Source organism: Piliocolobus tephrosceles, chromosome 1 (genome assembly GCF_002776525.5).
Source record: "Piliocolobus tephrosceles isolate RC106 chromosome 1, ASM277652v3, whole genome shotgun sequence".
Taxonomy (NCBI): domain Eukaryota; kingdom Metazoa; phylum Chordata; class Mammalia; order Primates; family Cercopithecidae; genus Piliocolobus; species Piliocolobus tephrosceles.
The window spans coordinates 205,346,037-205,373,706 of NC_045434.1; the positions used below are offsets into that span (position 1 = coordinate 205,346,037).

At 51.1% G+C, this 27,670-nt stretch overlaps 1 protein-coding gene across 2 annotated transcripts in view; it reads right to left on the minus strand.

Moving 5' to 3' along the window:
• Nucleotides 1–919: 919 nt before the first annotated feature.
• PADI4 (peptidyl arginine deiminase 4) overlaps nt 920–27,670 on the minus strand; it is a 30,028-nt gene continuing 3,277 nt past the window's right edge. The window contains exons 3-14 of one of the 2 annotated variants that reach the window (XM_026455929.2): nt 26,651–26,768; nt 25,013–25,138; nt 22,688–22,866; nt 22,407–22,510; nt 18,719–18,830; nt 16,492–16,599; nt 9,706–9,860; nt 8,251–8,395; nt 7,913–8,015; nt 6,056–6,126; nt 5,531–5,659; nt 920–1,408 (exon numbers count right to left, since the gene is read on the minus strand). In XM_026455929.2, coding sequence (XP_026311714.1) covers nt 1,175–1,408; nt 5,531–5,659; nt 6,056–6,126; nt 7,913–8,015; nt 8,251–8,395; nt 9,706–9,860; nt 16,492–16,599; nt 18,719–18,830; nt 22,407–22,510; nt 22,688–22,866; nt 25,013–25,138; nt 26,651–26,687 — 1,503 coding nt within the window. In that variant the 5' untranslated portion in view covers nt 26,688–26,768 and the 3' untranslated portion in view covers nt 920–1,174. The remainder of the gene's footprint in view (nt 1,409–5,530; nt 5,660–6,055; nt 6,127–7,912; nt 8,016–8,250; nt 8,396–9,705; nt 9,861–16,491; nt 16,600–18,718; nt 18,831–22,406; nt 22,511–22,687; nt 22,867–25,012; nt 25,139–26,650; nt 26,769–27,670) is intronic. The other variant, XM_026455930.2, reaches the window with a different exon arrangement.

The following is a 27,670-nucleotide window of genomic DNA, read 5'->3' on the forward strand; positions in this document are numbered from 1 at the left end:
TTTTAGGAACCTCTATACTTTTTTCCATAGCAGTTGCATCATTTCATTTTACAATCCCACCAATAATGCACAAGAGTTCCAATTTCTCAATATCCTCACCAACACTTTTTTTTTTTGATGGTAGCCATTCTAATGGGTGCGAGGTCACTGTGGCTTTGATTTGCATTTCTCTGATGGTTAGTGATGGTAAGCGTCTCTTCATGTGCTTGTTGGCCATTTGAACATCATCTTTGGAGAAATGTTATACTCGAGGGTTTACTTCCAGGCTTTCTATTCTATTCCGTAGGTCTATTTGTCTTTATGACCATGCCGTACTGTTTTGATGACTATAGCTTGTAGTATGTTTTGAAATCAGGAAGTGTGAAGGCAGGGGTTTTTGATATTCATCTTTTCCACTATCATATGTTCTCCATGACGTACATGAAAATAACAAGATCCCTGGGTGTTCTCTGAACATCTCGGACACTTTCAAGCCAATATCTGGTCTCAATTTTAATGATCTCAAGCCATCGAGTTTTATTTTCTACAGAGGAATCTAAGTCTTTATGTCAAAGCCATAAAAGGCAATATACAAAAAGAACACTGAGGAGATGAATTACTCCATTCCACAAAAATCCATCGCTGTCAGTATGTAGGTGAATGCCCAGTTGTAGGTGAATTTAAAGAGGGATATGCCCAGACCCCCAGTGGGGCTGACCCCTCCTCTGCTCCCTCCTCCTCTTCCTGGAAAGGTCCTGTGGGAAACTCAGAATGAACTAGGATCATGCAAAATTTTATAGCCCAAATACATGTCTGGGAGCAAAACACACACACAATAACATGGCCTTCAGCGCAGCCTGTTAACACTTTTCAGTTTGTTTTGTAACAGTCAATTCAACCATGACAAATGAGTGAATGAATGAATGACACCAACAACATCTTGACCTCATGTACAAAGTGACTTAAAAAAACTTTATTGCAGCTTCTTAGAGCAGAACTGATCTAAGTGCAATGCTAGGACCATCTTGGGGTCTTCAGAGTGGGAAACTGGGACATAGAAGAAGAAAGCAAGCCACTGCTGGGAGGGCTGGCTGCCCCCAGGGAACCACAATATCCACAAGAGCTCTTGCTTGCCACACTGCAGAGGACCCAGCGACATCTGGCCGGGAGGGAGAGGACGCCAGGGAAGACGGGCTCAGGGCACCATGTTCCACCACTTGAAGGAGAAGGGCTTTCTGCGCACATTGGTGCCGCAGTGCACCTCCCCATGCCTGATGTGGTAGGTGTAGAAGTCGTTGATGAAAGTGCAGTGGAGGCCCAGAGGCTCCAGCAGGGAACACACCTTCTCCTCCAGGCAGCAGCGGCCGTTGATGATGGGCCCGAAGGGCTTGGGGATGCCCAGGTGCTTCCCCAGCACCAGCATGTTCACCTGGAGAGAAATGAGGGCTCAGGTCACAGGCAGCAGCAGGCAGCCTGCAGCACAATCTGAGCAGCCCCTCCCTTCTCTGACCTTTGGAAATAACAGCCCCTCCAGGCATAGTGGCTCAGACCTGTAGTTCCAGCACTTTGGGAGGCTGAGGCAGGAGGATCGTTTGAGCCTAAGAGTTTGAGACCAGCCTGGGCAACATGGCAAGACCCCATCTCTACAAAAAGTATTTTTAAAAATTAGCTGGGCATGGGGGGTGCATGCCTGTGGTCCCAGCTACTTTGGAGGCTGAGGCAGGAGGATCACTTGAGCCCAGGAGGTCAAGGCTGCAGTGAGCTGTGATTGTGCCACTGCACTCCAGCCTGGCAGCTTGGGCAACAGAGCGAGACTCTATCTCAAAAATAAAAATTGCCAGGTGTGGTGGCTCACGCCTGTAATCCCAGCACTTTGGGAGGCCGAGGTGAGTGGATCACCTGAGGTCAGGAGTTCGAGACCAGCTTGGCCAACATGGCGAAACCCCATCTCTACTAAAAATACAAAAATTAGCCAGGTGCGCCTGTAATCCCAGCTACTCAGGAGGCTGAGGCAGGAGAATCACTTGAACCCAGGAGGTGCAGGTTTCAGTGAGCCAAGGTCATTCCAATGCACTCCAGCCTGGGTGACAGAGTGAGACTCTGTCTCAAAAAATAAAACAAAATAAAAATAATATCCCCACTTTACAAATGAGGAAACTGAGACGCAGATGTGGAAAACGGTTTGCCTAAGGCCACCCAGCTATTCTAGGACTACAGCTATTAGACTCCAAGTTCCATACTCTTATTTATTTTAAATTAAAAAAATTTAGATTCGGGGGTATATATGCATATTTGTTGCACGGGTATATTGCTTACTGGTGGGCACAGGGCTTCTAGTGTATCCATTACGCAAATAGTGGACATGGTACCCAAGAGGTAAGTTTCCAGCCCTCACCTCGCTCTCATTCTCTCCGTTTTGGTGATCCTCAGTGCCTATTATTTCCATCTGTCTCTATGAGCACCACTGTTTAGTTTCCACCTACATGTGAGAACATGCAGTATTTGATTTTCTGTTTAAGTTCACTTAGGATAATGCCTCCAGCTCCATCATGTTGCTGCAAAGGACATGATGATTTCATTTTTTTTTGTTTGTTTGTTTTTCGAGTGAGACAGAGGGTCTCACTCTGTCACCCAGGCTAGAGTTCAGTGGTGCGATCTCAGCTCACTGCAATGTCCATCGCCTGGGCTCAAGCAATCCTCCTGCCTCAGCACATGCCACCATGCCTGGCTAAGTTTTGTAATTTTTGTAGAGACAGAGTTTCTCCATGTTGCTCAGGCTGGTCTTGAACTCCAGGACTCAAGCAATCCTCCCGCCGAAGCCTCCCAAAGTGCGGGGATTACAGGTATGAGCCACCCCTCCTGGCTGATTTCATTCTTTCTGATGCTGCCCATGCTCTTAACACTACACTCTCCTCCCCTACCTGCCCCCTTCTGGTAAACTCTTTCTATTACTCAGGGCCCAGCTCAAGTGGCAGCCCCTCTGTGAAACTGCTCATGAATCCCTGAGCTCTGGCAGTCACTCCTGCTCTGTGTTCCCATAACTCCCAGCACTGTGCCTTGCACTCAATAAATATCTGTTGACTGGATGGATAAATGGTTGCCTCTGTTATGGCACTTTCCATATGTAAATAATGTATGTAAATGACTCTGCTTCCTCCATTAGATTGGCAGGCGGCCCGGTGAGGAGGAAAGGTGAGGATTTTGGCTGTAGGCCTATGTGAATTTGAATCCCAACTCTGCTATTCAATAGCTGTGTAGCCTCAGGTAAGTCACATTACCCCTCTGAGCCTCATCAGCAAAATGAGCCCAACACACATTTCCGTTGCGATGACAATTAGGTAAGAACACGTAGGCACAGCATTGTGCTGGCACGTAGTAGGTGCATAGCCATTTTCCATGGGTCCTCAAGGGGGCGTCTCATTCTTTGCCACAGCCTAGACACAGCCTGTGTGTGCTAAGTGCCTCGCACTGTTCATCTCTTTGCCTGTTCCACTCCCTCTTCCCTGCCTCCCACAGCCAGCTCCCAGGAGAGAGTCTGGGCTTGTGCTCAGGCTCCCTCTGGGGACCTTGAACAGTGAAGGTGCACAGTCAGCTCTCAGCACTACTGACTACCCTAGCCATGAGCATCCACTTTCATTCCTGCACTGGGAAGCCTGGCTTGGCTAACCTGGAGGGAAACAAAATGTTTGGGGTCAATAGTTTAATCTCTTTTGGCCAAGGGACCCTTTATCTACACACAGTCTTTTGCAGAATGTCCACGCAGAAACAGAAAATCTGAACCACTGGATTTGAGGCACTGCCTTCAAACTCAAGGGCCCTAGGGAACCCAGTTTGAAAACCACTGTGGTAGGGCCTGCTGGCTCCTCCCTGAACTGTAACCCCCAGCTCCAGAAGAAGGGGGTGGCTGGGGTTCCCCAGTGGAACTGGGTGAAGTCTCTGCCTGGGCCTCGGCTGTGCTCTGAAGAGAGGGAGGAATGGGGCCAAGGAATGGCAAAAACACAGTGGATGATATGAAGACAGCACTCGGGGGCCACAGTGAACGCTCAAGACAAAGGTGGGACCACCCTCAAGGGCAGCCTCCAGAAGGTGAATCCCACTCAGCCTAGGCAGTGCCAGCCCCACCTCCTCACAGGCGCCTTCCCGGACCCCCTAGTCTGAGGTGGTGCCCCCACATGTGTCCCTGTTATGGTGCATAAGGCGGCCTGAGGGCGTCTTGTTTGTTGCTTGACTCCCCATCCGTCCCTCCATCCCCCGCACCACCCCCAAGCCCCAGGGAAGCTGCTAGGTGGGAAGGCAGCATGGTGGTTATGCTGTGGGGTCTGAAGTCAGAGCCCTGGCAGAGGCGGCGACAGACTCTGACTCCCGGAATTGTTGTGAGATACCAGAAGGTGCTCTGGAAGTGGTACAGGGCCATGTAAGCCTGTATAGCGCACCCTTGGCATAAGTGACTCCATCTTAGAAAAAGACTCCATCTTACATTTCAAAAGGCACCATGCTAACAGGAACCAGATGTTTGCCTAATCAACAGAGACTGCACCCAACCAGGCAGGGACATAAGCAGGCACACTCTATTACTATCAGTCCACACCAGACGACTCCAGCTATAAAAACATCAGGTCTTCACTAGCTCAAGATGACTGTCTTTTTTTTTTTTTTTCCGAGACAGAGTCTCACTCGGTCGCCCAGGCTGGAGTGCAATAGTGCAATCTTGGCTCACCGCAACTTCTGTCTCCCGGGTTCAAGTGATTCTCCTGCCTCAGCCTCCCAAGTAGTCGGGATTACAGGCTCCTGCCACCACACCTGGCTAATTTTTGTATTTTTAGTAGAGATGGGGTGTCACCATGTTAGCCAGGCTGGTCTCGAACTCCTGACCTCAAGTCATCCACCCGCTTTGGCCTACTAAAGTGCTAGGATTAAAAGTGTGAGCCACCACGCCCAGCCTCCAGGTGACTGTCTTAACAGACACTGTCTTGCTGTCACTAGTGATTAGCACCTGGCACCAGCTGTTGAAGGCTCTGCCAAAATTACACTCTACCTTGCAAGACGTTGATGTCCATTTAGATCAGCCTAGGACCCTCTCCTTGTCCACATCACTCTCCTTGGACTGGTTCATTGACCCCTTTTCCTACCCCTTTCTCTCTTGATGTTAAATATTGCTTTGTTTGATGTGGAATGTTTCGTCTATAACATTTCTATGTTGATTAAGTACACTACTATGTACTACTATGTATGGTTTGCAGTACTGACTGACTTGTGGAGTGGCTTGAGCCTGCGTGCCCAGGGCTCTGCCCACCTGAGAACTGCCCCCGGGGAACTCCGTGTGGCTTGTGGATTTTATGATGGAAATAGCATCAGTAGAAGCCTGACCTTGTGGAAAGACACCAACGTGCACAGACCTGGTCACGTCTGACCTTGTACCACTCAGGACAAAGCTACAAGTGGTTACGGAGAGCAGCCAAGCCCTCTGGGACCGCCCGGGTGCCCCGCTGGCCTCTTGGGCTGAGCTACCTCCATGCCACCCCCTGGGGTTTTAAAGCCACCACCTCCTCACCATGTTGGGGAAAAAGGCTTGGGCCTTGGAGAACTCTTTGAGCTTGAAGAGCTGCGGAATGTCGATGATGTCACTCTCAGCCAGGCCCAGCTCCTGCTTCAGCAGCTCGCGGTTCCAGTCGATGCATCGCTGAGGGGAGGGGCAGGGGCAGTGAGTGGGGGACTGCTGGCGGTGGGGTTGGTGGGGGACAGTGTGGAACTGAGGCCCCCTGGACGAGGGAAGGACCTGGGACAGTGTCAGGAAGGCAGTGAAGGCAGCTGCCAGGGCCTCCTGCACAGAGAGGCCTCTGGCCAGCACTCTTGGGGGGCCCTGGGGCCTCCTGCTTCCTCTGCTCCCTCAGCCTCTCCCAGTCTCTGCCACGCCCCTGCTTCTGTGTCTCTGTCTTCCAGCACATCCTGAGATCCTGAGGGAGACTCCTGCGATGTGCCTCTAATCACTGGGAAAGTGGCTGGCTGGGGGTGGGGAGTGGGGGGCGGGAAGGATGGGGCGCCAGGTCTGCTGGGGTGTGGGCACCCAGGCTCCTACCTCCACAAATGAATTATGTTCTCTCAATGTCGTGTTTGACAGAATGTTCTTTATTTTCTGCTGGTTTTTTTCTGTCATGGAGAAAAAGAAAAAGAAAAAAAAGAGAAAAAGAAAAAGAAAATAAGAAAAAAAAAGGCAAATGAATTCAGAGATCAATTTCCCCCTTCCCAGCCAGTGCCAGGAGAACTCAGTATTCCCACCTATAAAATGGAGGCAGTAATAATTCTTACCATACAGGTTTGCTATGAGCATCTGTGAGTCAAATGCCTTTAATACAATATTTTAGCAGTATAAGTTCTCATTAAAAATGTTCTCACCTCATTTAAATTCTATTTTTAAAATATATTTTTATAGTTTAATTTAATTAATTAACTAATTAATTTGAGAGGGAACCTTGCTCTGTCGCCCAGGCTGGAGTGCAATGGCACAATCTTGGCTCACTGCAACCTCCACCTCCCAGGTTCAAGTGATTCTCCTGCTTCAGCCTCCCCAGCAGCTGGGATTACAGGCATGCACCACCGTGCCCAGCTAACTTTTGTACTTTTAGTAGAGACAGGGTTTCACCATGTTGGCCAGGCTGGTCTCGAACTCCTGACCTCAAGTGATCCAGCCGCCTCAGCCTCCCAAAGTGCTGGGATTACAGGCGTGAGCCACTGCGCCTGGCCTAGTTTAATGTATTTTGATAGCACACTTATAGGAACAGCACAGAAAACAGACAACATTTAAAATATCTATTTGCATACAGGACAGACAGCTCAGAAAAGTATAGTGAATGGATGGAATCTACTGTATGATAAAAATGCTACAAATACCATTTAGTTGCCATCAGTAAGAAATTTCCTTGTTTTGAGCAGGGCTCAGTGGCTCACGCCTATAATCCCAGCACTTTGGGAGGCCAAGGTGGGCGGATCACCAAGTCAGGAGTTTGGGACCAACCTAGCCAGCCTGACAAAACCCGAGCTCTACTGAAAATATAAAAAATTAGCCGAATATGATGGTGCACGCCTATAATCCCAGCTCCTTGGGAGGCTGGGGCAGGAGAATCACTTGAACCTGGGAGGTGGAGGCTGCAGAGAGCTGAGATTGCGCCACTGCACTCCAGCCTGGGCAATAGAGGAAAACTTCGTCTCAAAAAAAAGAACATCCAGAAAAATTTAACAGGTTTACTTATAATTATTAAAAAGTTGAACCACTGAAACTTGTTCACTAAAATATTTTGTCTTGCATTAATGCTAAATTCTCTTGTCTCCAAAGAGATCCCATCGAGAGAGGAAGAAACAGGTCCGCCCTCACCTGATGCCACACAACATACTGAGAGCTGAGGTGGAGCTCTCAGCCACAGAGGCTTCTCAGCCCGTGGGCCTGGCCCGTGTCTGTGAGCTCTGCTGAAAGAATAATATTTCATCTGTGCTCCAGCCAGACTGAACCTCCCCCTGGTCCTCACACACATCATGCTTTCTCCCGCCTCTGAGCCTTCACACGCCCTGTCCCTCTGCCTGCGGTATCTCTCTTCCTGTCATTTCCCTGCCCCGTTTGCCCAGCCAAGTCCTACTTGCATGCTCCTACTTGGCCTTTGCCTCCTCTAAGAAGGCTTCCCTGAGCTCCGTCCACTCAGACACCCCTCAAAGCCCCTGTGTTGGAGCTGTTCTGTTGACTCACTTCCCCTGGCCTGTGAGCCCAGAGCGTAGCGAGCTGCTCTGCCCTGTTCACGCAGTCTCCCCAGTGTTTGGCACAGTTCCTGGCACAAAGTAGGTGCTCAGATGCTACCCTGTTGCCTGGATGATTCCCTCCAGGCAACAGCAGACCACGGGAAGCAGGAAGGTGCACGGATGGGAGAACCAGGCAGGGCCGACTTACTCTTGATCCCTTGGAACAGCAGGGCATCCCCGTGGCCCTCATTCTGCTGCTCCTGGAACAGTTTGTAGCAGGACCTGGGGCTGGCCAGGAGCAGCCGGAAGCCCTGGAGGCAGAAACACTGGGGTTAGAAGTCAGCTTTGCCCCTGGGGCTCCCAAGGAGGGTGGATCTGCTGAGGGTGGGAGGAGTATGGACTTGGACCCAAGCTGGCCACCTCCTCTACTTCCATCCTAAGGGTGAAGGTAAAATAGACTCAGACAAGTAAAGCTGCTCCCACCCCAGGCCGAGGGTCTACTCAGGAAGGAGGCATGGCTTCCTGAGGCAGCCCCCAAGACTGTACCTTCCTGTCGGGTGCAGGCACAAAGCTCAGGAACTCATCCACATGGCCCACGGTCAGCCAGTCAGAATAGAGCTTCACAGGGGCCTGCACCTGCTGGGCACTGAGGAAGTCCTGCAGGGCCTGGTGCATCTCCCGGCTGTCACTGCTATCATGGCAGGGTTAAAGGGGTATTATTGGCAGCAAGGACTACAGGGGAGTCTCTGAAGGACAAGGGGCCTGGCAAAAAGGTCAGGGTTCTCCTTCAGCTGAGAAAAGGATGCAGGAGGCTGGAATGCCTTTATTTTATCCCCTAACATTTGAGAAATTAAGGAATTGTCATTCTAGTTTCATTGGGGGAAACTGAGGCACAGAGTCAGTAAGGTAATTAGGACAAAGCTTAGCCTCAGAAAGCACTGCCTCTTGAATTAGACGAGATGCTGGTATTCTGAGTACGCATGGGGTTTAGAGCCAGACTGACCTAAGTTGGTGATCTCTTGTTAGCCGTGTGGCCTTGGGGACATTCCTTCACCTGTTTGAGCCTCAGTTTTCTCCTAAAAAAACCATTAGTGTTCCATTGCCTTGCTCTTACTCTTTTTTTTTTTTTTTTTTTTTTTTTGAGACAGAGTCTTCCTCTGTTGCCGAGGCTGGTGCAATCTCGGCTCACTGCAACCTCTGCCTCCCGGGATCAAGTGATTCTCCTGCCTCAGCCTCCCGAGTAGCTGAGATTACAGGCATGTGCCACCATGCCCAGCTAATTTTTGTATTTTTGGTAGAGACAGGGTTTCACCATGTTAGTCAGGCTGGTCTCGAACTCCTAACCTCAGGTGATCCACCCACCTCAGCCTCCCGAAGTGCTGGGATTACAGGCGTGAGCCACTGTGCCCAGCCTCTTCTTCTTGTTCAATTGGTTCTAGCCATCCTGGCCTTGCACACAGGAGCTCACTCCTGCCTCAGGGCCTTTGCACATGCACTTTCATCTGCCTGGAACTCTCTATCCCAGATCTCCAGATGGCCCTGTCCCTTCTGTCATTAGGCCTCAGTTCAAAAGTCCCTTCCCCAAAGAGGCCCTCCCTGGTCACCCTAACTGTTCCTCTTCCTCCTGTGCCCCTCTCTTTTGTTTTTGTCACTATTTGAAATTATCTTGTCTACTTTTCTATCATCTATTTCCCCACTAGAGTAGTGGTAAGGACTTGTCTTTCATGTCCATGGCTGCATTCTCAGCTTCCAGAACATTCTGGATACTCAGTAAATATTCACTGACTGAAAGAGGGTAAGTGGCAGAGCTGGAATTGAACTTGGGTCTATGGGCTCCAAAGCCTGCATTCCTCACCCTGCACTTGGATTCCCCTCATACTCCCTCAAGCCTGTTGGGCCCTCTAGGGTCGGAAGCAGGTAAGCGAGGCTTCCACTCTGGCCTCTGCTTTTCCACGGCCTCCCTGGGTCCTGGCTGCCCCCTCCTGTTACTCCCCTCCTTACCTGGGATAACAGCTGTCCCCGAAGAGAATCCTGCCCAGCGGGTATTCCTTGCCCCTGACTGTGACCGGGGGGCTCACTTCCAGGTTCCCAAAGGAGTCCAGCCCACTGACACCCCCTGTTTGGGGCCCTCGAGTTACGTAGCCAAAATCTGGACCCTGAGATATGAGAAAGGGGTGCCAAGAGTTAGAGGAATGAGGTCCCTGGTGAAGGGTGCGGGGGTCCAAGTTTGGAGATGAACTTGGGCACAGGAAGTAACTCAGTACCGTCTGCAGCTGGTACATAGCAGGTGCTGTTATCACGTGTAGAATGTTAAAGGAATGTTGAGTTCATTCAGTGGACAAGAAAAGGGACTAGCTAACGCATGCCAGCTGCTTGGGAAACCTTAACTTTGGCATAAGACGAATCTGCAAAACATCATTTTTTCCCCACCTTAAGACAGAGTCTCACTCTGTTGCCCAGGCTGGAGTGCAGTGGCGCGATCTCAGCTCACTGCAACCTCCGCCTCTCGGTTCAAGCAATACTCCTCAGCCTCCTGAGTAGTGGAGACTACAGGCATGCCCCACCACACCCAGCTAATTTTTGTGTGTGTATATATGTGTGTGTGTATATATATATATATATTTTAATATAGTTTTTTTATTATACTTTAAGTTCTAGGGTACATGTGCACAACGTGCAGGTTTGTTACACATGGATACATGTGCCATGCTGGTGTGTTGTACCCATTAACTCATCATTTGCATTAGGTATATCTCCTAGTGCTATTCCTCCCCCATCTTTTTTTTTTTTTTTTTTTTTTTTTTCAAGTAGAGATGGGGTTTCACCATGTTGGCCAGGCTAGTCTCAGATTCCTGACCTCAAGTGATCTGCCTGCCTCAACCTCCCAAAGTGCTAGGATTACAGGCATGAGCCACCATGCCCAGCCACATTTATTCTCTTAAAGTTCTGGAGGCCAGAAGTGTGAAATCAGTTTCACTGGGCTTAAGTCCAGGGATGGCAGAGCTGGTTCCTCCTGGAGGCGCTGAGGAAAGAATCTATTATATTTCCTTGTCTTATTCAGCTTCTAACAGCCGCCTTAGCTGGCAGCCCCTCCTTCCACCTTCAAAGATCTCTAGTCTCTGCTTCCATCATCACAGGCCCTTCCCCATTCCAGGATAAACCAGGATAATCACCCCATCGCAAGATCCCTAACATAATCACGTTCAGCAAAGTCCCTTTTACCATATAAGGAAACATCAGATTCGGGGGGATTAGGATGTACAGGGCCATTATTCAGTCCACCGCCCATCTTCCCCGCCTCCCGGGAGAGGGTACATCTAGCCTTCTACACATACATGGTCCATTCCCTGAGGCCTCACGGGGGCCATGAACTTCCTGAGAGTAGACTCCAAATTGTGTGCCCAGTGTGAGTTTCTGGGAAGATAAGTAGGTCTCAAGAAAGTCTGTGATCTCCAAATTTACTTCTTCACTGCAGTTTTGACCTCCTGGGCTCAAACGATCCTCCTGCCTCAGCCGCCCGAGTAGCTGGGACCACAGGTGCATGCCATCACAACCTGGCTAATTTTTAAAGTTGTTTTTTCCCTGTAGAGATGGGGTCTCACTATGTTGCCCAGGCTGGTCTCAAACTCTTGGGCTCAATCTTCCTGCCTCGGCTCCCAGAGTGTTGGGATTATAGGTGTGAGCTACTGCACCTGGCCTGATTCCACAAATTTAAAAACCACACTTCCAGTTCCTCTCTCCACTTCTCTCTAAAGCCCAGACCAACCCGCCTTCCCCTGCCCATCAAAGCTTTCCTTGTCCAGGTCTCCATGAACACACAGCCAAACCCCAAGGGCAATGCCTGGCCCTCACCTTCCCCCTCAGAAGCCCCCGAATCAGCCGGTTGTGCCTGCGTTCTCGGCACACTGTCTGCACTGGGCTTTCAGGACTCTGGGGGATCCTGGTTCACCTCCAACCTCACTTGCCCCTTCAGTGGTCCTGCCGAGTCTCATGGAATTCCATTCCTGAGCCATCAACCCTCGTGTTCGCATCTCTGGGCATCCCTTCCCTCCCAAACATCAGACGTGTACTGGGGCTCACTTGACTTCCCATTTGGATGTTGATCAATTATCTCCCACTTACCCTGAACAGAACTTTGGGCCCCTCTTCCCACCTCCTCATTCTCCATCAACCTGTTCCTCCTCCCACAGTTCTCCCCTTCCAGGGGATGGTGCCTGCCACCCACAGAGGTCACAGCCTTGCTGTCGCCTTTGGCTTGCCTCTCTCATAGTGGGGGTCAGAATGTCCTGCTGGCTCCGCCTTCTAGACATAGCTGGAATCTTACGGCTTCTCGCCTCCTCCGGCCACGCCCTGCCTGCACTCCCAGCATCCTTCACCTGCCCACTCCCCTCCCCCTTGCCTCTGCTCTCTTTACACAACACGTAGCAGGGCTTGTTCTCTTTCTAACAAACCAGATCATAATCCTCCTCTGTTTAAGACCCTGTGATGATTCTCAGTTTCTAAACAATGGCCTTACCAGTAGCCAACAAGCCCAATCCCATCCTGTCATCCCGTCCCTTCCCCATCACCTCTGACCACAGCCTCTCCTACCACCTCCCATCACCTCCCTGACCACCCCTCCTACAACATCTCATGTCCTCCCTGACTGCCTCTCCTACAGCCTCCCATCACCTCTCTGACCACGGTCTCTCCTACCACCTGCCATCACCTCCTATCTCCTCCCTGACTGCCTCTTCTCCCACCTCCCATCACCTCTCTGAGCACTTCTCCTACCGCCTCCCTTCTCCTCCCTGACCACCTCTCCTACCGCCTCCCTTCTCCTCCCTCACTACCTCTCCTATGGCTTCCTATCACCTATCTGACCACAGCCTCTCCTACTACCTCCCATTACCTCCCTGACTGCCTCTCCTCCCGCCTCCCATCACTTCCCATCACCTCCCTGACGGCCACTCCTACCACCTCCCATCACCTCTGGCTGCCTCTCTTACCACCTCCTATCTCCTCCCTGACCGCCTCTCCTCCCACTCTTCTGGTTGCTCTGCTCCACCCCTCCAGGCCCTCTTGCTGTTCTTGAACACTCAAGAGAGGCTCCTGCCCCAGGGCCTTTGCACTGGCTGTTTCACTGACTACAACACTCTTCGCCCAGACACCCATTCACATGGCCAACTCGCTCACCTCCCTCAAGCATTTGCTGTAAGGTCAGCTTCTCTGTGAAGCCCACCCTGACCATCCTATTTAAGAATGCAATCTTTTTTTTTTTTTTTTTGAGACCAGGTCTTACTCCTATTGCCCACGCTGGAACGCAGTGGTGTGATCATGGCTCACTGCAGCCTCACCCTTCAGGGTTCAAGGATCCTCCCATCTCAGCCTCCTAAGTAGCTGGAACTATAGGCATGTACCACCAATTTTTACTTAAATTTTCTATTTTTATTTTTGTAGAGACAGAGTTTCACTATGGTGCCTAGGCTGGTCTCAAACTCCTAGGCTCAAGTAATCCACCAGCCTTGGCCTCCCAAAATGCTGGGATTACTGGAATGAGCCACCAGACGTGGCTTTAAGAATGTAACCTAATCTACCTTCCCTACCATGCTGGTACCTGTGAGCCCCTCCATTCCGCTCTACTCTGTCTTTTCCTGCAGCTCTTTTTTTTTTTTTTTCCTCTGAGACAAGGTCTCATCTGTCACCCAGACTGGAGTGCAGTGGTGCAATCATGACTCCTGGGCTCAAGTGATCCTCCCGCCTCAGCCTCTCTAGTACTTGGGACTACAGGCATGCGTCACCATGCCTAGCTAATTAAAATAAGTTTTTTTTTTTTTTGTAGGGACAAGGTCTGCTTATATTGCCCAGTCTGGTCTCAAACTCCTGGGCTCAAACAATTCTCACACCTTGGCCTTCCAAAGTGCTAGGATTACAGGCATAAGCTACCACAGCCAGCACCCGCAGCTCTTGACATCACTTTCTAAGGAACCGTATAACTGCTTTGTTCCATTCATTGTCTGCTGTCTGTCTCTCTGGGCCAGAATGTCCCCTCCGTGAGGTCAGGGACCTTGGCGTTGCTCCCTGTCATATCCCAAGTGCCCAGAACAAGTCCTGGCTGAGTATGTGTTCAAACAGTGATGAATGAATGTAAATTCATCCACATCACTGCCCCGGCTGCTGCTGTGAGAGGGGGTAAGTTATACAGCCTTCAGGCTTGGATTTCTGCAGGCAAAAGAAGGGGTGTCCACAGTCTGCAGAAGTGGCCCCCCAAGAGTGGGCTGTGCAGGGGATGCTCACGGGTGCCAGGTGATGCAGCCTGAGGCATACACAACGCTGGAAAGCTGTTGCCCTTCTCATTTTCCTCCCGTCTTTTCTGGCTTCCTCAAAAATTCAAGTTTCAGTGATGCAAACACATCCTTGACACCTGCTCATCTCTCATTTTAACAACCAGAGAGCTGACCTCCAGCTCAGAGATGCTGCGGTCACTTGTAACAAGCTGGCTTTGGTAGCAGGATCTTGTTTCAGTTTGTTTAACTTCACAGTCGCCTTCTATCTGTAGGAAGTGCTGCTGGTTTCCCATTGACGGCGGTGATAGAAAATTGACTGACGATGCTTACGGGAAGAACCACCACTGTGTGAAGCTTCGTGCCAGCTGCCCGACGGACAGCGTAAGGCATAACAGCCTCAGGCCCAGCAGCGTGGGCAACAAAAAATAGATGAAGGAGTCCATGATTTTAACAAAATACACTGAAGAAGTCAACAGGGGGCTGTAGTGGAGAAGGCTAGGAGTTGGGGTGGGAGTAGGGATCCCTCCTTCAGCATCAGGGAAGCCCTCACTGAGTAGGGAATCGAAGCTGAAACCTGAAGGCTGAGAAGCAGCCAGCCCCGTGGACAGCAAACAGCGTTGCAGGCAGAGGGAATGGCATATGCAAAGACCATGAGGTGGGGAAATGTTAGGCAAGTTTGAAGAATAGGACGGAGGCCAGTGGAGGAGGGGCTGGGTAAGGGACAGCGAGAGTGGCTCACAATGGTGCTGGAGAGGCAGGTGGGGCCAAAGCCTGGTGCCAAGTGTAACTTTTTCTCCAATTCTTTTCATTCTGAGTGATTTGGGTGTTTTTTTTTTTTTGTTTTTGTTTTTGTTTTTTCTTTAGACACAGTCTTGCTCTGTCACCCAGGCTGGAGTGTAATGGTGCAATCTCGGCTCACTGCAACCTCTGTCTCCTGGGTTCAAGGGATTCTCCTGCCTCAGTGTCTTGAGTAGATGGGATTACAGGCACACACCACCATGCCCAGCTAATTTTTGTATTTGTAGAGATTTTTAGAGATGGGATTTCGCCATGTTGGCCAGGCTGGTCTTGAACTTCTGACCTCAGCTGATCCGCCCTCCTTGGCCTCCCAAAGTGCTGGGATTACAGGTGTGAGCCACCGTGCCCCGCCTCATTCTGAGTGATCTGAGTCAGAATATGCAGATGTGCTTAGCTGAGGGACCAGTGCTGCCTGCCTTCATCCAAGGTTGTCTGTGGGAAAGGGGATGACAACGGTGCCGAGGTGTCCGTCTGTCTGTCCAGCAGGATTCATGGCAAATCTGACCTTTGTTATACGTGGAGCATCAAAGTAGGAGACACAGCCACTGAACCAGGCAGGACTGAAAGCAGCGGAAAGAGGGCAAAGTCACGGTAGCAGCTGGCTGGTTTGCCCCAGCGCTGCTGAAACAGGATGAACTCGACCCCGTGGCTAAGTACACACTGTGAATCCAACAGCATCTCTGCATCTCCACTGCTCGGCACACAGCTTGGCCAGGAGGAAGCAAGACTCGGGGCAAGTTGTTGAGTTTGACTGAAGTTTCATTCTGAAGCCTTCTGTGTGGGCAGGGCCACTCTCCCTTCCCCTGGGGCACAGTACAGATGCTTGTCGGAAAGCCATTTGTCCTAGCAAACCTTGGTCCCCACACTCCTTCCGTTGTTTTCCCTGGGCACCTTGAGCCAAGGGGCTGCCAGGGCTCAGAGCGCAGGCCTGGAGTCTTCCTGGGAAAGCAGGGAGAGGGAGGCAGGGCGGGGAGGAGCATGCTCACCAAGCCGGACTGGCCGGGTTTGAATTCCAACTTCTCCACTCTGAGCCTCAGTTTCTTCTTCTATAAAATGGGCCTATTGATAGCATCTCCATAAAAGTTTATCAAATTAAGTGAGTCAGTGCAGGTAAAGAATGCAGCACTGGCTAACACACGACTCATGCTCAATAAATGCAACTATTATTATTATTATTCTGTGCTGAGTTTGCATCAACCTGCCAGGCTAGTCAAGCATGAGTCAGCAATATGTCACTTCCCACCCCCACATGGACAGCCTCTGGCTGGTAGAGTCACACCCAGGAAATGACCACTGATACACTGATCCCAAAATCCCCCACATCCCAGATGGACCCCTGAAGGCCAAACCCCACCCATAAGACAGAGCCTCCAGCTGGGCGTTGGGAAAGATTCCAGCCCTGGCCCCACCTCCGCCGTGCAGCAAGAGCTTCTTTAAGAGCACAGGGAGGTCCAAGCCTGAGCCACCTCCTCGGCAGGGTTCCCTGGAGACCAAGCTGAGCTCACAGGCGACAAGGGCTTTGGGAAATGAAGAGCCAGATCTTATCTCAGTAATAACAAAAATAACAAGCCCCACCTACACGAGCCCACTTTGGCAGGAATTCCACCTGCTTGCCCTGGGTTACTCAGCCACAGACGCAGGCGGGGAAGCCAGGCTAAAAGGAGGGAGTCTCAAGACAAGAGGGTTTCGGCAGCTGTGCCCCCTCCCCACCCCAGGCAGGTACCATCACGCGTTTGACGGGAAACTCCTTCAGGCCTCTGTTCCTTGGAGAGTCAAATACCACGGGCAGCGTTTTGTGTGGGGCTTGGATGTAGCCGATCTCCATTTCATCCTGTGGGGGTGAGTGGAGAGGAGGCTGTTGTGCGTGCGACCTGGGTCTTGGTGCCCAATGCCAGGATGGGGGCATGAAACCATCTGTGCACTCTTACCCTTGCAGTCGGGGCACATTCCCATGAGATGTTTGATCTCAGAGAAGGGGCTCAGAAAGCGGAGCTTATTGCCCCATATTTGCCCAGTGCATGAGAGGCCATGAGCCTGCAGGAGCGCCCTTCCCTCCCACTCCTGGTGGTGCCTGGGCTGGTGCTGGTGACCCCTGGTGAGCAAAACTCAGACCCCTCCTCCAGGTGAGAAAACCGGGAGCCAGGCAGTGGGCGCCAGGGTTAGGAGGTAATGAGGGGGTGAGGGGTTGAGGGGTCTGTGGGGACACGGAGGAGGGGCTCCCGATGCAGCTAGGATGGGCCAGAGAAGGCCTCTTGGTGCCAGGGCTCCCGGCCTCCTCCCCAAAGGAAGGCGGATAAGACCCAGCCTGGGCCACTGCAGCGGGCAGGAGGAGCACGGGGAGGTATTAGAAATGAATCTGCTGCAAATGCCACCTCCGCAGGCTTGTATTCTAGCAGGCAGATGTGATGTTGGACATAATCACTACTATAAGTTACTATTAGGATGAACCAGACAAAAGTTCCACTCTTGCAAATCAAAAATGGCGCCTATCAGCAATTTCACACAAGTCAACCTGGTATCAAAAAAATGGAATGGCGGCCAGGTGCAGTAAGTCACGCCTGTAAGCCCAGCACTCTGGGAGGCTGAGGTGGGTGGATCACCTGAGGTCAGGAGTTCGAGACCAGCCTGACCAACAAGGAGAAATGTCATCTCCATTAAAATACCAAATTAGCCAGGCGTGGTGGCGCATGCCCGTAATCCCAGCTACTCGGGAGGCTGAGGCAGGAAAATCACTTGAACCCAGGCGGAGGTTGTGGTGAGCTGAGATTGCGCCATTGCACTCTAGCCTGGGCAATGAGAGCGAAACTGCATCAAAAAAAAAAAAAAAAAAAAAAAAAAGATGGAGTGGCAAGAAAGGAAGAGGGGATGTTGTGTGGGGGTGCAAAGAAAGAGGGTTGAATTCCTGCTGGGGGTGATGGGGGAGATTTATGGACGAGGAATTCGTGCTGGGATTCACGGGTATGAATTGGAGATGGGTGATGGGAATGGGGAGGTGGGTCCAAGAGGCAGCACCACAGGGGTGCGGCATGGAAGGGCAGGGTCCCAAGGCAAAGCAAGGCAGCGCTGGGGAGGGTCAGTGCCACCCACCAAATGCCCACTGGCACTGCCCAGTGCCAGGCATTGGGGTGCTGGACTGGATGAGGCCTAGTCTCAGTCCTTGGGGTACTCCTGGCATGATGGGGGAGTGGCACGGAAACAGAGAATGGTAATCGGGTGTTTCCAGGCACAGTGGCAGGCTGGCCTCAGGGGAGGGAGCCAGGCAGGCTGAGAGGGCCCTGGAAACAGACTGAGCAGGAGGAGGTGGGAGCCATGGAAAGTGCTAGAGCGCTTCCTCTGAAGCCACAGCCTGAGCTCTACATCGGCCCCTTTTAGCCACGGCTGGAGCAACTGGGATGCAGGGCACCAAGTCCCTAGGCTGCACGTAGCATGGGGACCCTGAGCCTGGCCCACGAAACCATTTTCTCCTATGCCTCTGGGCCTGTGACGGGAGGGGTTGCCGTGAAGACCTCTGACATGCCCTGGAGACATTTTCCCCATTGCCTTGGGGCTTAACAGTGACCTGGTTTGGTAGCTGAGCCCAAGATGGACAGCTTGAGGAGGGAGGTCCATCCCAAGGAGGGAGGACCACTTGAGGGGCTGGTTGAGCATCAATCTCCTGAGCTTCAAGTCACTTCCCAAGGCCACCCTAGTGTTTTCAAGGAACACTAAAATGAAAGCAGGAAGGTGGCTTTCATCTTGGTGACCACAGTGGCCTGCAGTGGCCCACAGCAAATGTCAGACAAATCGCTTGCTCGAGCCTCCCAACCCAAGACCTCTCAGGTTCCTACCTCCCTGTTCATCTAAGGAAGGGTGGCCAGTGAGGCACCAGGCTGAACCCCAGGAGCCGGGATACCCCAAGTGTCTCTTGGCCCTTAGGGACATTCACCCTGCCTGCCCCACAGGGCACATACCTGCATCCACTGGTCATCCATGTTCTCCTCCTCAGGGCAGATGGTCAGCTTACACTTGGCTTTCATGGCCAGAGTAGTCACTGACTTCAGGAAGTCCTCATTTTCAAAAATACTAGAGAGAGCAGAAAAACAGCTCCTTAGTGCTCTGGATTTTGAAGCTCGGCCTGGAAGGATGGGGAGGGACACACAGGTGCTCAGGGGTCACCTGTGGCCTGAACAGAGGCTCCTGGCACATCCAGTCCATCTGTTCTTAGCAGGCATTAGCTCACAAAATCCGTCTAACAAGCTATGAGGCAGGAACTAGTGGGTACCCCTTCCACCCATGTATTAGTCCGTTTTCACACTGCTGATAAAGACATACCTGAGACTGGGAAGAAAAAGAGGCCTAACTAGACTTACAGTTCCACATGGCTGGGGAGGCCATGGCGGGAAGTGAAAGGCACTTCTTACAAGGTGGTGGCAAGAGCAAATGAGGAAGAAGCAAAAGCAGAAACCCCTGATAAAACCATCAGATCTCATGACACTTATTCACTTTCATGAGAACAGTATGGGAGAAACTGCCTCCATGATTCAAATTATCTCCCACTAGGTCCCTCCCACAACACGTGGGAATTATGGGAGTACATTTCAAGATGAGATTTGGGTGGGGACACAGAGCCAAACCATATCATCCTGCCCCTGCCCCCTCCAAATATCATGTCCTCACATTTCAAAACCAATCATGCCTTCCCAACAGTCCCCCAGAGTCTTAACTCATTTCAGCATTAACCCAAAAGTTCACAATCCAAAGTCTCATCTGAGACAGAGCAAGTCCCTTCCATCTATGAGCTATAAAATCAAAAGCAAGCTAGTTACTTCCTAGATACAATGGGGGTACAGGTATTGGGTAAATACAGCCATTCCAAATGGGAGAAATTGGTCAAAACAAGTAGATTACAGGGCCAATGCAAGTCCAAAATCCAGCAGGGCAGTCAAATTTTAAAGCTCTAAAATGATCTTTGACTCCAGGTCTCACATCCAGGTCATGCTGACACAAGAGGTGGGTTCTCATGGTCTTGGACAGCTCTGCTCCTGTGGCTTTGCAGGGTATAACCTCCCTCCTGGGAGGCTGGTTTCACAGGCTAGTGTTGAGTGTCTGTGACTTTTCTAGCCACATGGTGCAAGCTGTCAGTGGATCTACCCTTCTGGGGTCTTGAGGATAGTGGCCCTCTTCTCACAGCTCCATTACGTGGTATCCCAGCAGGGACTCTGTGTGGGGACTCCAACCCAACATTTCCCTTCTGCAATGCCATAGCAGAGGTTCTCCATGAGAACTCCACCCCTGCAGCAAACTTCTGCCAGGGCATCCAGGCATTTCCATACATCTTCGGAAATCAAGGCAGAGGGTCCCAAACCCCAATTCTTGACTTCTGTGCACTTGCAGGCTCAACACCATGTGGAAGCTGCCAAGGCTTGGGGCTTGCACCCTCTGAAGCCACAGCCTGAGCTCTATGTTGGCCCCTTTTAGTCATGGCTAGAGCAGCTGGGATGCAGAGCACCAAGTCCCTAGGCTGCACATAGCATGGGGACCCTGGGCCTGGCCCACAAAACCATTTTCTCCTAGGCCTCTGGGCCTGTGATGGGAGGGGCTGCTGTGAAGACCTCTGACATGCCCTGGAGACATTTTCCCCATTGCCTTGGGGCTTAACAATTCTTTTCTATTGCATTGTCAGGCTGCAATTTTTCTGAACTTTTATGCTCTGCTTCCCTTTTAAAACTGGATGCCTTTAACAGCACCCAAGTCACATCTTGAATGGCTTGCTGCTTAGAAATTTCTTCTGCCAGATACCCTAAATCATCTCTCTCAAGTTCAAAGTTCCACAAATCTCTAGGGCAGGAATAAAATGCCACCAGTCTCTTTGCAAAACATAACAAGAGTCACTTTTGCTCCAGTTTCCAACAAGTTCCTCATCTCCATCTGAGACCATCTCAGTCTGGATTTCATTGTTCATATCATTATCAGTATTTTTGTCAAAGCCCTTCAACAAGTCTTTAGAAAGTTCCAAACTTTCCCACATTTTCCTGTCTTCTTCTGAGCCCTCCAAACTGTTCCAACCTCTGTCTGTTACCCAGTTCCAAAGTTGCTTCCACATTTTGGGTATCTTTTCAGCAAGGCCCCCCTCTACTGGTAGCAATTTACTGTATTAGTCCATTTTCACACTGCTGATAAAAACATACCTGAAACTAGGAAGGAAAAGAGGTTTAATTGGACTTACACTCCCACGTGGCTGGAGACACCATGGCAGGAGGCGAAAGGCACTTTTTACATGGTGGCGGCAAGAGAAAATGAGGAAGATGCAAAAGCGGAAACCCCTGATAAAACCATCAGATCTCATGAGACTTATTTACTACCATGAGAACAGTATGGGTGGAACCACCTCCATGATTCAAATTATCTCCCACCAGGTCCCTCCCAGAACACGTGGGAATTATGGGAGTACAATTCAAAATGAGATTTGGGTGGGGACACAGAGTCAAACCATGTCAATCTGGGAGAAGACAGAAAATGAGTTCACTGTTCAAGGTCACACCACCTGGAACAGTGCTGGGACTGGAATACAGTCCTCACTGGATTCCGGCCTGCGTCCTGTCCACCAGGTTACCCTCTTACTCTTCTGCCCCTGAAGCAATCAGAAGAGGGGAGGAGAGGGTCTTCTGAGACCCCAGCACACTTGTCAGGAGCTCTCAGACTGCAGGAAGATTGCCTGGACCTCCCCAAAACGCAGATTGGCCCTTCCCCAGGGATAAGACCCAGCAGCTCACAGGCAGCCAGAAAGGTGCATTTAATTTAATTTTAATTTAATTTAATTTAATTTTTTATTTTTATTATTTTAATTTTTCTCGAGACAGAGTCTTGCTCTGTCACCCAGGCTAGAGTGCAATGGTGTGATCTTGGCTCACTGCAACTTCGGCCTCCTGGGTTCAAGTGATTCTCCTGCTTCAGCCTCCTAAGTAGCTGGGATTACAGGCGCCTGCCACCACACCTGGCTAATTTTTTTGTATTTTTAGTAGAGACGAGGTTTCACCATGTTGGCCAGGCTGGTTATTTCATTTTTGAGATGGAGTCTCACTCTGTTGCCCAGGCTGGAGTGCAGTGGCGCAATTTCAGCTCACCGCAACCTCCACTTCCAGGGTTCCAGCAATTCTCGTGCCTTGGCCTGCTGAGTAGCTGGGATTACAGGCATGTGCCACCACGCCTGACCAATTGTATTTTTTAGTAGAGACAGGGTTTCACTATGTTGGCTGGGCTGGTCTCAAACTTCTGACCTCAAGTGATCCACCTGCCTTGGCCTCCCAAATTGCTGGAGTTACAGGCGTGAGCCACTGTGCCCAGTCCAGAAAGGTGCACTTTAAATGAGTTTCCAGGAGTTTCTGGTGCACAAGGTCCACGGACCACACTCTACAGGCCCCTGGGAGCTAACGTAGCCTCAGCTGCATCAAGGCAGGACTAAGGCAGTGACAACAACAGTGAGGAACCTCCCCGCCTTTTTAGAGCCCCCAAGAAGCGGCAAGCTCTCAGTGGGCAGGGAGGGGTGACTGTTTTCCCATCACACGGTGAGTGCTGCGGATGGAACTCAGCCTCTTTGTTGCTGGCCCAGGGCTCCTCCCAAGGTGTCTGGGCCCACCCCAGCACCCCCGGGCCCCTCACCTGCACACGTACACCTCCTGCGGGGGCTGGGTGTTAGGGGTCATGATCCAGGGCGCCACGCGGAAGACCACGCTGTCTTGGAACACCACAGCCTCGGGGAGCTCCTGCAGGGGGTGGGGGGTGGGGAGGCAGGGGCTGTCACCGCCACCAGGGCCCAGCACCTACCACTTCTGGTAGTTGTTTGGAGTCCCCCTGCCCAGCTGCGCTCTGTACCCCCTTCCCCAGCCACACCACTGCCCGGAAGGCCAGGCCCCCGATGCAGGGCTGCCTTCTCGGCCTACCAGGCTGGATGTGTCCAACATGGAGACGGTGAGGGTAATGAGCCCTGGGAAGTTGGTGTCCGGGAAAGCGAGGGCCTCCACGTAGAAGTCCATGTTGTGTTTTCCGCCTGGGACCATCAGGTAGTGAGAGGGCTGCTTGGGACCCAGGACTACCCTGCACCTGGAAGACAGTCTGCCCCCTAGGAGAGAGGCAGGGGAGACTCGGGTCTGCGTCCCCACTTCCGAAGACCTTTCCTCCTCTCCCCAGTGCTCCCCAGAAGCCTTTCCCAGGGTCACCACGTGCCACCATCAGAGAACCCCTTGCAGCCAAATCTGGTCAGTCCCCTTAGGAGAAAAGGACCAAAGTCTCAGTTGGGACACTGCTCCCTGGCTGAAGTCCCGGAAGGGTGTGTCAGGGATGCCTGAGCCATTCCAAACTTTACAGGAAGTCCAGTATACACCATTCCTTCACTAATTCCTGAGCATCTGCTCTAGCCAGATGTCAGCAGGGGACAGGGACACAGCAGGGGACCAGGGAGACAGAGTCACTGTCCTCCTATCCTTACCCCCAGAGAGTGCACGGTTCTTATGGGTGAGTAGGGAGGAGCAGAGATCATAAAAATAGCAGACAGCTGTGATAGAGGAAATCCCTGAGGACTTTCTGGAGGAGGTGATGCCTGGGTGGAGGCAATAAGTCAACCTGTCAGCATATCAATGTCAGTTTAATCACTTTAAGAATGAAACAGGCTGGGTGCGGTGGTTCACGCCTATAATCCCAGTACTTTGGGAGGCCGAGGCAGGAAGATCACAAGGTCAGGAGATGGAGACCAGCCTGGCCAACATGGTGAAACCCTGTCTCTACTAAAAACACAAAAATTAGCTGGAAGTGGTGATGCAAGCCTGTAATCCCAGCTACTCGGGAGGCTGAGGCAGAATTGCTTGAACCTGGGAGGTGGAGGTTGCAGTGAGTTGAGATCGCACCACTGCATTCCAGCCTGGTGACAGAGAGAGACTCTGTCTCAAAAAGAAAGAAAAAAAAAGAAAAAAGAAAAAAGAAAAAGAAACAGAGGCTGGGTGTGGTGCCTATAATCCTAGTGCTTGGAGAGGCTGAGGCAAGTGGATCATTTGAGGTCAGGAGTTCAAGACCAGTCTGGCCAGCCTGGTGAAATCCCGTCTCTACTAAAAATACAAAAATTAGCTGGATGTGGTGGCACATGCTTGTAACCTCAGCTACTGGGGAGGCTGAGGCAGGAGAATCGCTGGAACCCAGGAGGTGGAGGCTGCAGTGAGCTGAGATAGCACCACTGCATTCTAGCCTGGACAACAGAGTGAGACTCTCTAAAAAAAAAAAAATAAAAAAAAAAAAAAAAAAGCATGGAATAGATTAGACAGAATGATCAGGATCAGAATGATTGTCAGGCCCTGCAAAAAAAACCCCTCCCATGGCCTTCTCCATCTCCTTCCATCCAGAAGCCAAAGTCAATATACGCCTACCTGACCTCACCCTTTCCCTCTGCCCTGTCTCTTCCCCCCTCATCCACCACTTTAACCCTTGCACATTCCACCCCAGCTGCGCTGGCCTCCCTGCATTCCTCCAAACCACAGGCACGATCTCACCTCACGCAGGGTCCACACACTTGCTGTTCCCTCTGCCTGGAACACCCTTCCCCTAGGTGTCTGCCTGGCTGTTTCTGTACTTCCCTCTGCTCAAATGGCACCTCATGGGGGACACCTTCCCTGACCACCCTCTCTCCACACACCCCCACTTCCACTCCTCACTCCACGTCTCCTTCCCTGCTGCATTCTTCTACATAGCATGTCACAGCGTTGGACACACTAGATGTTTTATGTAATTATTTTACCTATAGTTCTCCCAGCCACTAAGATGAAAGCAACGTGAAGGCAGGGACTTGGTCACAGTCATGGCTCTGTGCCTCATGCCTAGGACCAAGCCTGGCACCTACTTAGTTACAGGTGCTCGTGGGCCACCGAGAAGTTCCTGACGTCTCTGATTAGCAGGATGTTGCAGAACAAATGATCACATGCCACGTGCCATCAGCTTGCACTCAAAGTCTATAACCAGGAGTGGTGTGTGTGTGCATGTGTGTGTGTGTGGGTGTGAGAGAGAGATAGAGAGAAGCAGGGAGCAATAACGAGTCATTTTGTCCGTGTCCTCCATCTAGAAGGCAATAGATGAGACGTTGTCTGTCTTGCCTACTGCTGTGTCTGCTGTTCTTAGAACTCGGCACATAGTAGGTGCTCAGGATTTATCTGCCACACAGCTGTGTGACGGAATTGTGCCCCATTGGCCAGGGCAGGGAGGGAACACAGATGGGGATGACTTACGTGTGGCCTGAAACACCCTCACTTTGTCCATCTCAGACCTGGCCACGTGGAGCACCAGTGTATGCTTAGTGAAGAAGTCCTGGGGGGTCTTCGTGCTCAGGGTCATCAGTGACATGTCCTTCAGGTCTGGGGTGAGAAGGGCATTGCCTGAGTCACAGGCCCCTGAGACCACTGCTGGTTTCCCACAGCCACCTCCTGGTGGAGCCTCGCACCCCACCGCTCCCCGGAGACCTCCGTTTACCATGTTGCCTGGTTTTCTTTTCTTTATGCTATTCTGAGTATTTTAATGATGGTTTTCATTTTGGAATGAGAACTCATTAAGGTTTTGGTCTCCTCCCACTAGGATGAGCTGAGGATGTAACCTCAGCAAAGCGGAGACTACATTTATTAATATTTTGTTCCTTGCAATGTTCCCTGAATCTTGAACCTAGAAAGCCGAGAACTCCCTAGAACGGTGACCAGCACGTGGCAGGAGCTCAGCTGAGATTTGTGCAATGAACGAGTGAAAGGTTTCTGTGCTGGTCCTGAGCGAGAAGTGAAGTTTGTGAACCAGCTTGAACAATAGCCAAGAAGGGGTAGAGGCGGGGGAGAGTCAAGAGATGCCTTCCGAAGCTGAAGCCAAGGGCTTAAAGGCTTTGGGGTCAATTTGGTTTGAATCTGGGATCTGTGTGGGCGTAGGAAAGTGATTTCAGCTCTCTCTGCCTCTGTTTCCTTATCACTAAGACAGGGGCAAGAGTTGTACCCAGCACAGAGCTGTTGTGAAGATAAAGTGAGGTGATACACAGTGCTTATACCAGCTCCTGGCACCCCAGGAGTGCCCACAAAGGGTAGCTGTTGTGATTATTACTGCATGCCAGGTACTGTACAGAGACTGTCCCCTGGCATCGGGCCAGGCCAACTATATGCAACTTGAAATTACATCCATTTCTATGTTATCCTAAGAGTTTCCCAGGAAGGCCTGCCAGCCCAGCCCCTCAGCACCTTCCTCTAGTGCAGGTGGATACGGTATCCTCACTTCAACCCCAGATCCACCCTCAGCAGCCCAGAGGTTTGCCTGCAGAGGTCCTGCATCCCCCACCATCCTCATGCCCCTAAACCCACTCCGGTGTTGGGACGTCTGGTGTTCAAACCCCGAGTCTGCTACGTATCAGTGCTGTGACCTTGGGCAAATTGCTTAAGTTCCCCAGTGCCTTGGTTTTCCCATCTATAAAGCTTTGTGTGGGAAGATCAAATGAGTTAATCATTCCAAAGCACTCAGGGTGGTGCCCGGCCTATGGCAGAGGTCTCGGGGCTGCTCTGATGTGAGTCTGGGAATGAGAAGCTTTCCTTTCGAATGATTTCAGGCTCCAGGTTTGACCTAAGAGGGTTTAAGTTGGGCAGCGGGGTGAGGCATGGAAACTGGGGCCCGTAGGAGGCATCAGGAGACAGCACTGGCCTCAGCTCTTCCCTGACCGCTGTGTGAGCTTGGAGAGGTCACTTGCCCCCCGCAAGGGCCTTTGCCTATTGCTTCACCCATAAAACGGATGTGCCAACAAGAACATGCTTTCAATAACCCTTATTTCAGAGGGCCATCACCAGGTTCAGGCCACGTGGGCAAAAGAGCTTTGTAAAAAGCCTTAGCTAGCAAATGCTCTTTACCTTTGCTGTCAAGCACTTCGTCATCCTCACAGTCCATGGCAGAAGATTCAGGATCGTCTCTGTCACAGTTCACCAGCAGGATGGCACCCTGTCCACAAGGGCCCCAGGTCCAGGTCCTCTGGACACCAGCAGAGAATAGTCATGCTTAGAAACTAGCGTAGAGCCCTCCAACTCTCGCAAGAGCCATAGCAACTTCTCACCACCTCTTTTTTTTTTTTTTGAGATGGAGTCTCGCTCCCTCACCAAGCTGGAGTGCAGTGGTATGATCTCAGCTCACTGCAACCTTCACCTCCCGGGTTCAAGCGAGTCTCTTGCCTCAGCCTCCTGAGTAGCCGGGACTACAGGCGCACGCCACCATGCCCAGCTAATTTTTGTATTTTTAGTAAAGACAGGGTTTCACCATGTTGGCCAGGATGGTCTCAATCTCTTGACCTCATGATCCACCCACCTCGGCCTCCCAAAGTGCTGGGATTACAGGCGTGAGCCACCGCGCCAGGCCCCCATCACCTCTTTAGCCCAGTGCAGTTTACACATCTTGCTCCCATATCAATTAATTCTTTGATCTCAAGAGTGGATTTTTGCCTTTTACTACAAAAGTCACAACTAAATTCACCCAAAACACAATTCATCCATTTAAAAAAAGGAGGCCAAGACAGTCACATGAATTTTAATAGCTTTCAAGACATGTTAGCCAGGCGGGGTGGCTCACACCTGTAATCCCAGCACTTTGGGAGGCCAAGGCAGGCAGATCACCTAAGGTCAGGAGTTCAAGACCAGCCTGGCCAACATGGCGAAACCCTGTCTCTACTAAAAATACGAAAATTAGCTGGGCGTGGAGGCACGCACTTATAATCTCAGCTACTTGGGAAGCTGAGGTAGGAGAATCGCTTGAATCCGGGAGGCGGAAGTTGCAGTGAACCAAGATTGTGCCACTGCCGTCCAGCCTGGGAGACAGAGCGTGACTCCACGTCAAAAATAAATAAATAAATAAATAAATAAATAAATAAATAAATAAATAAA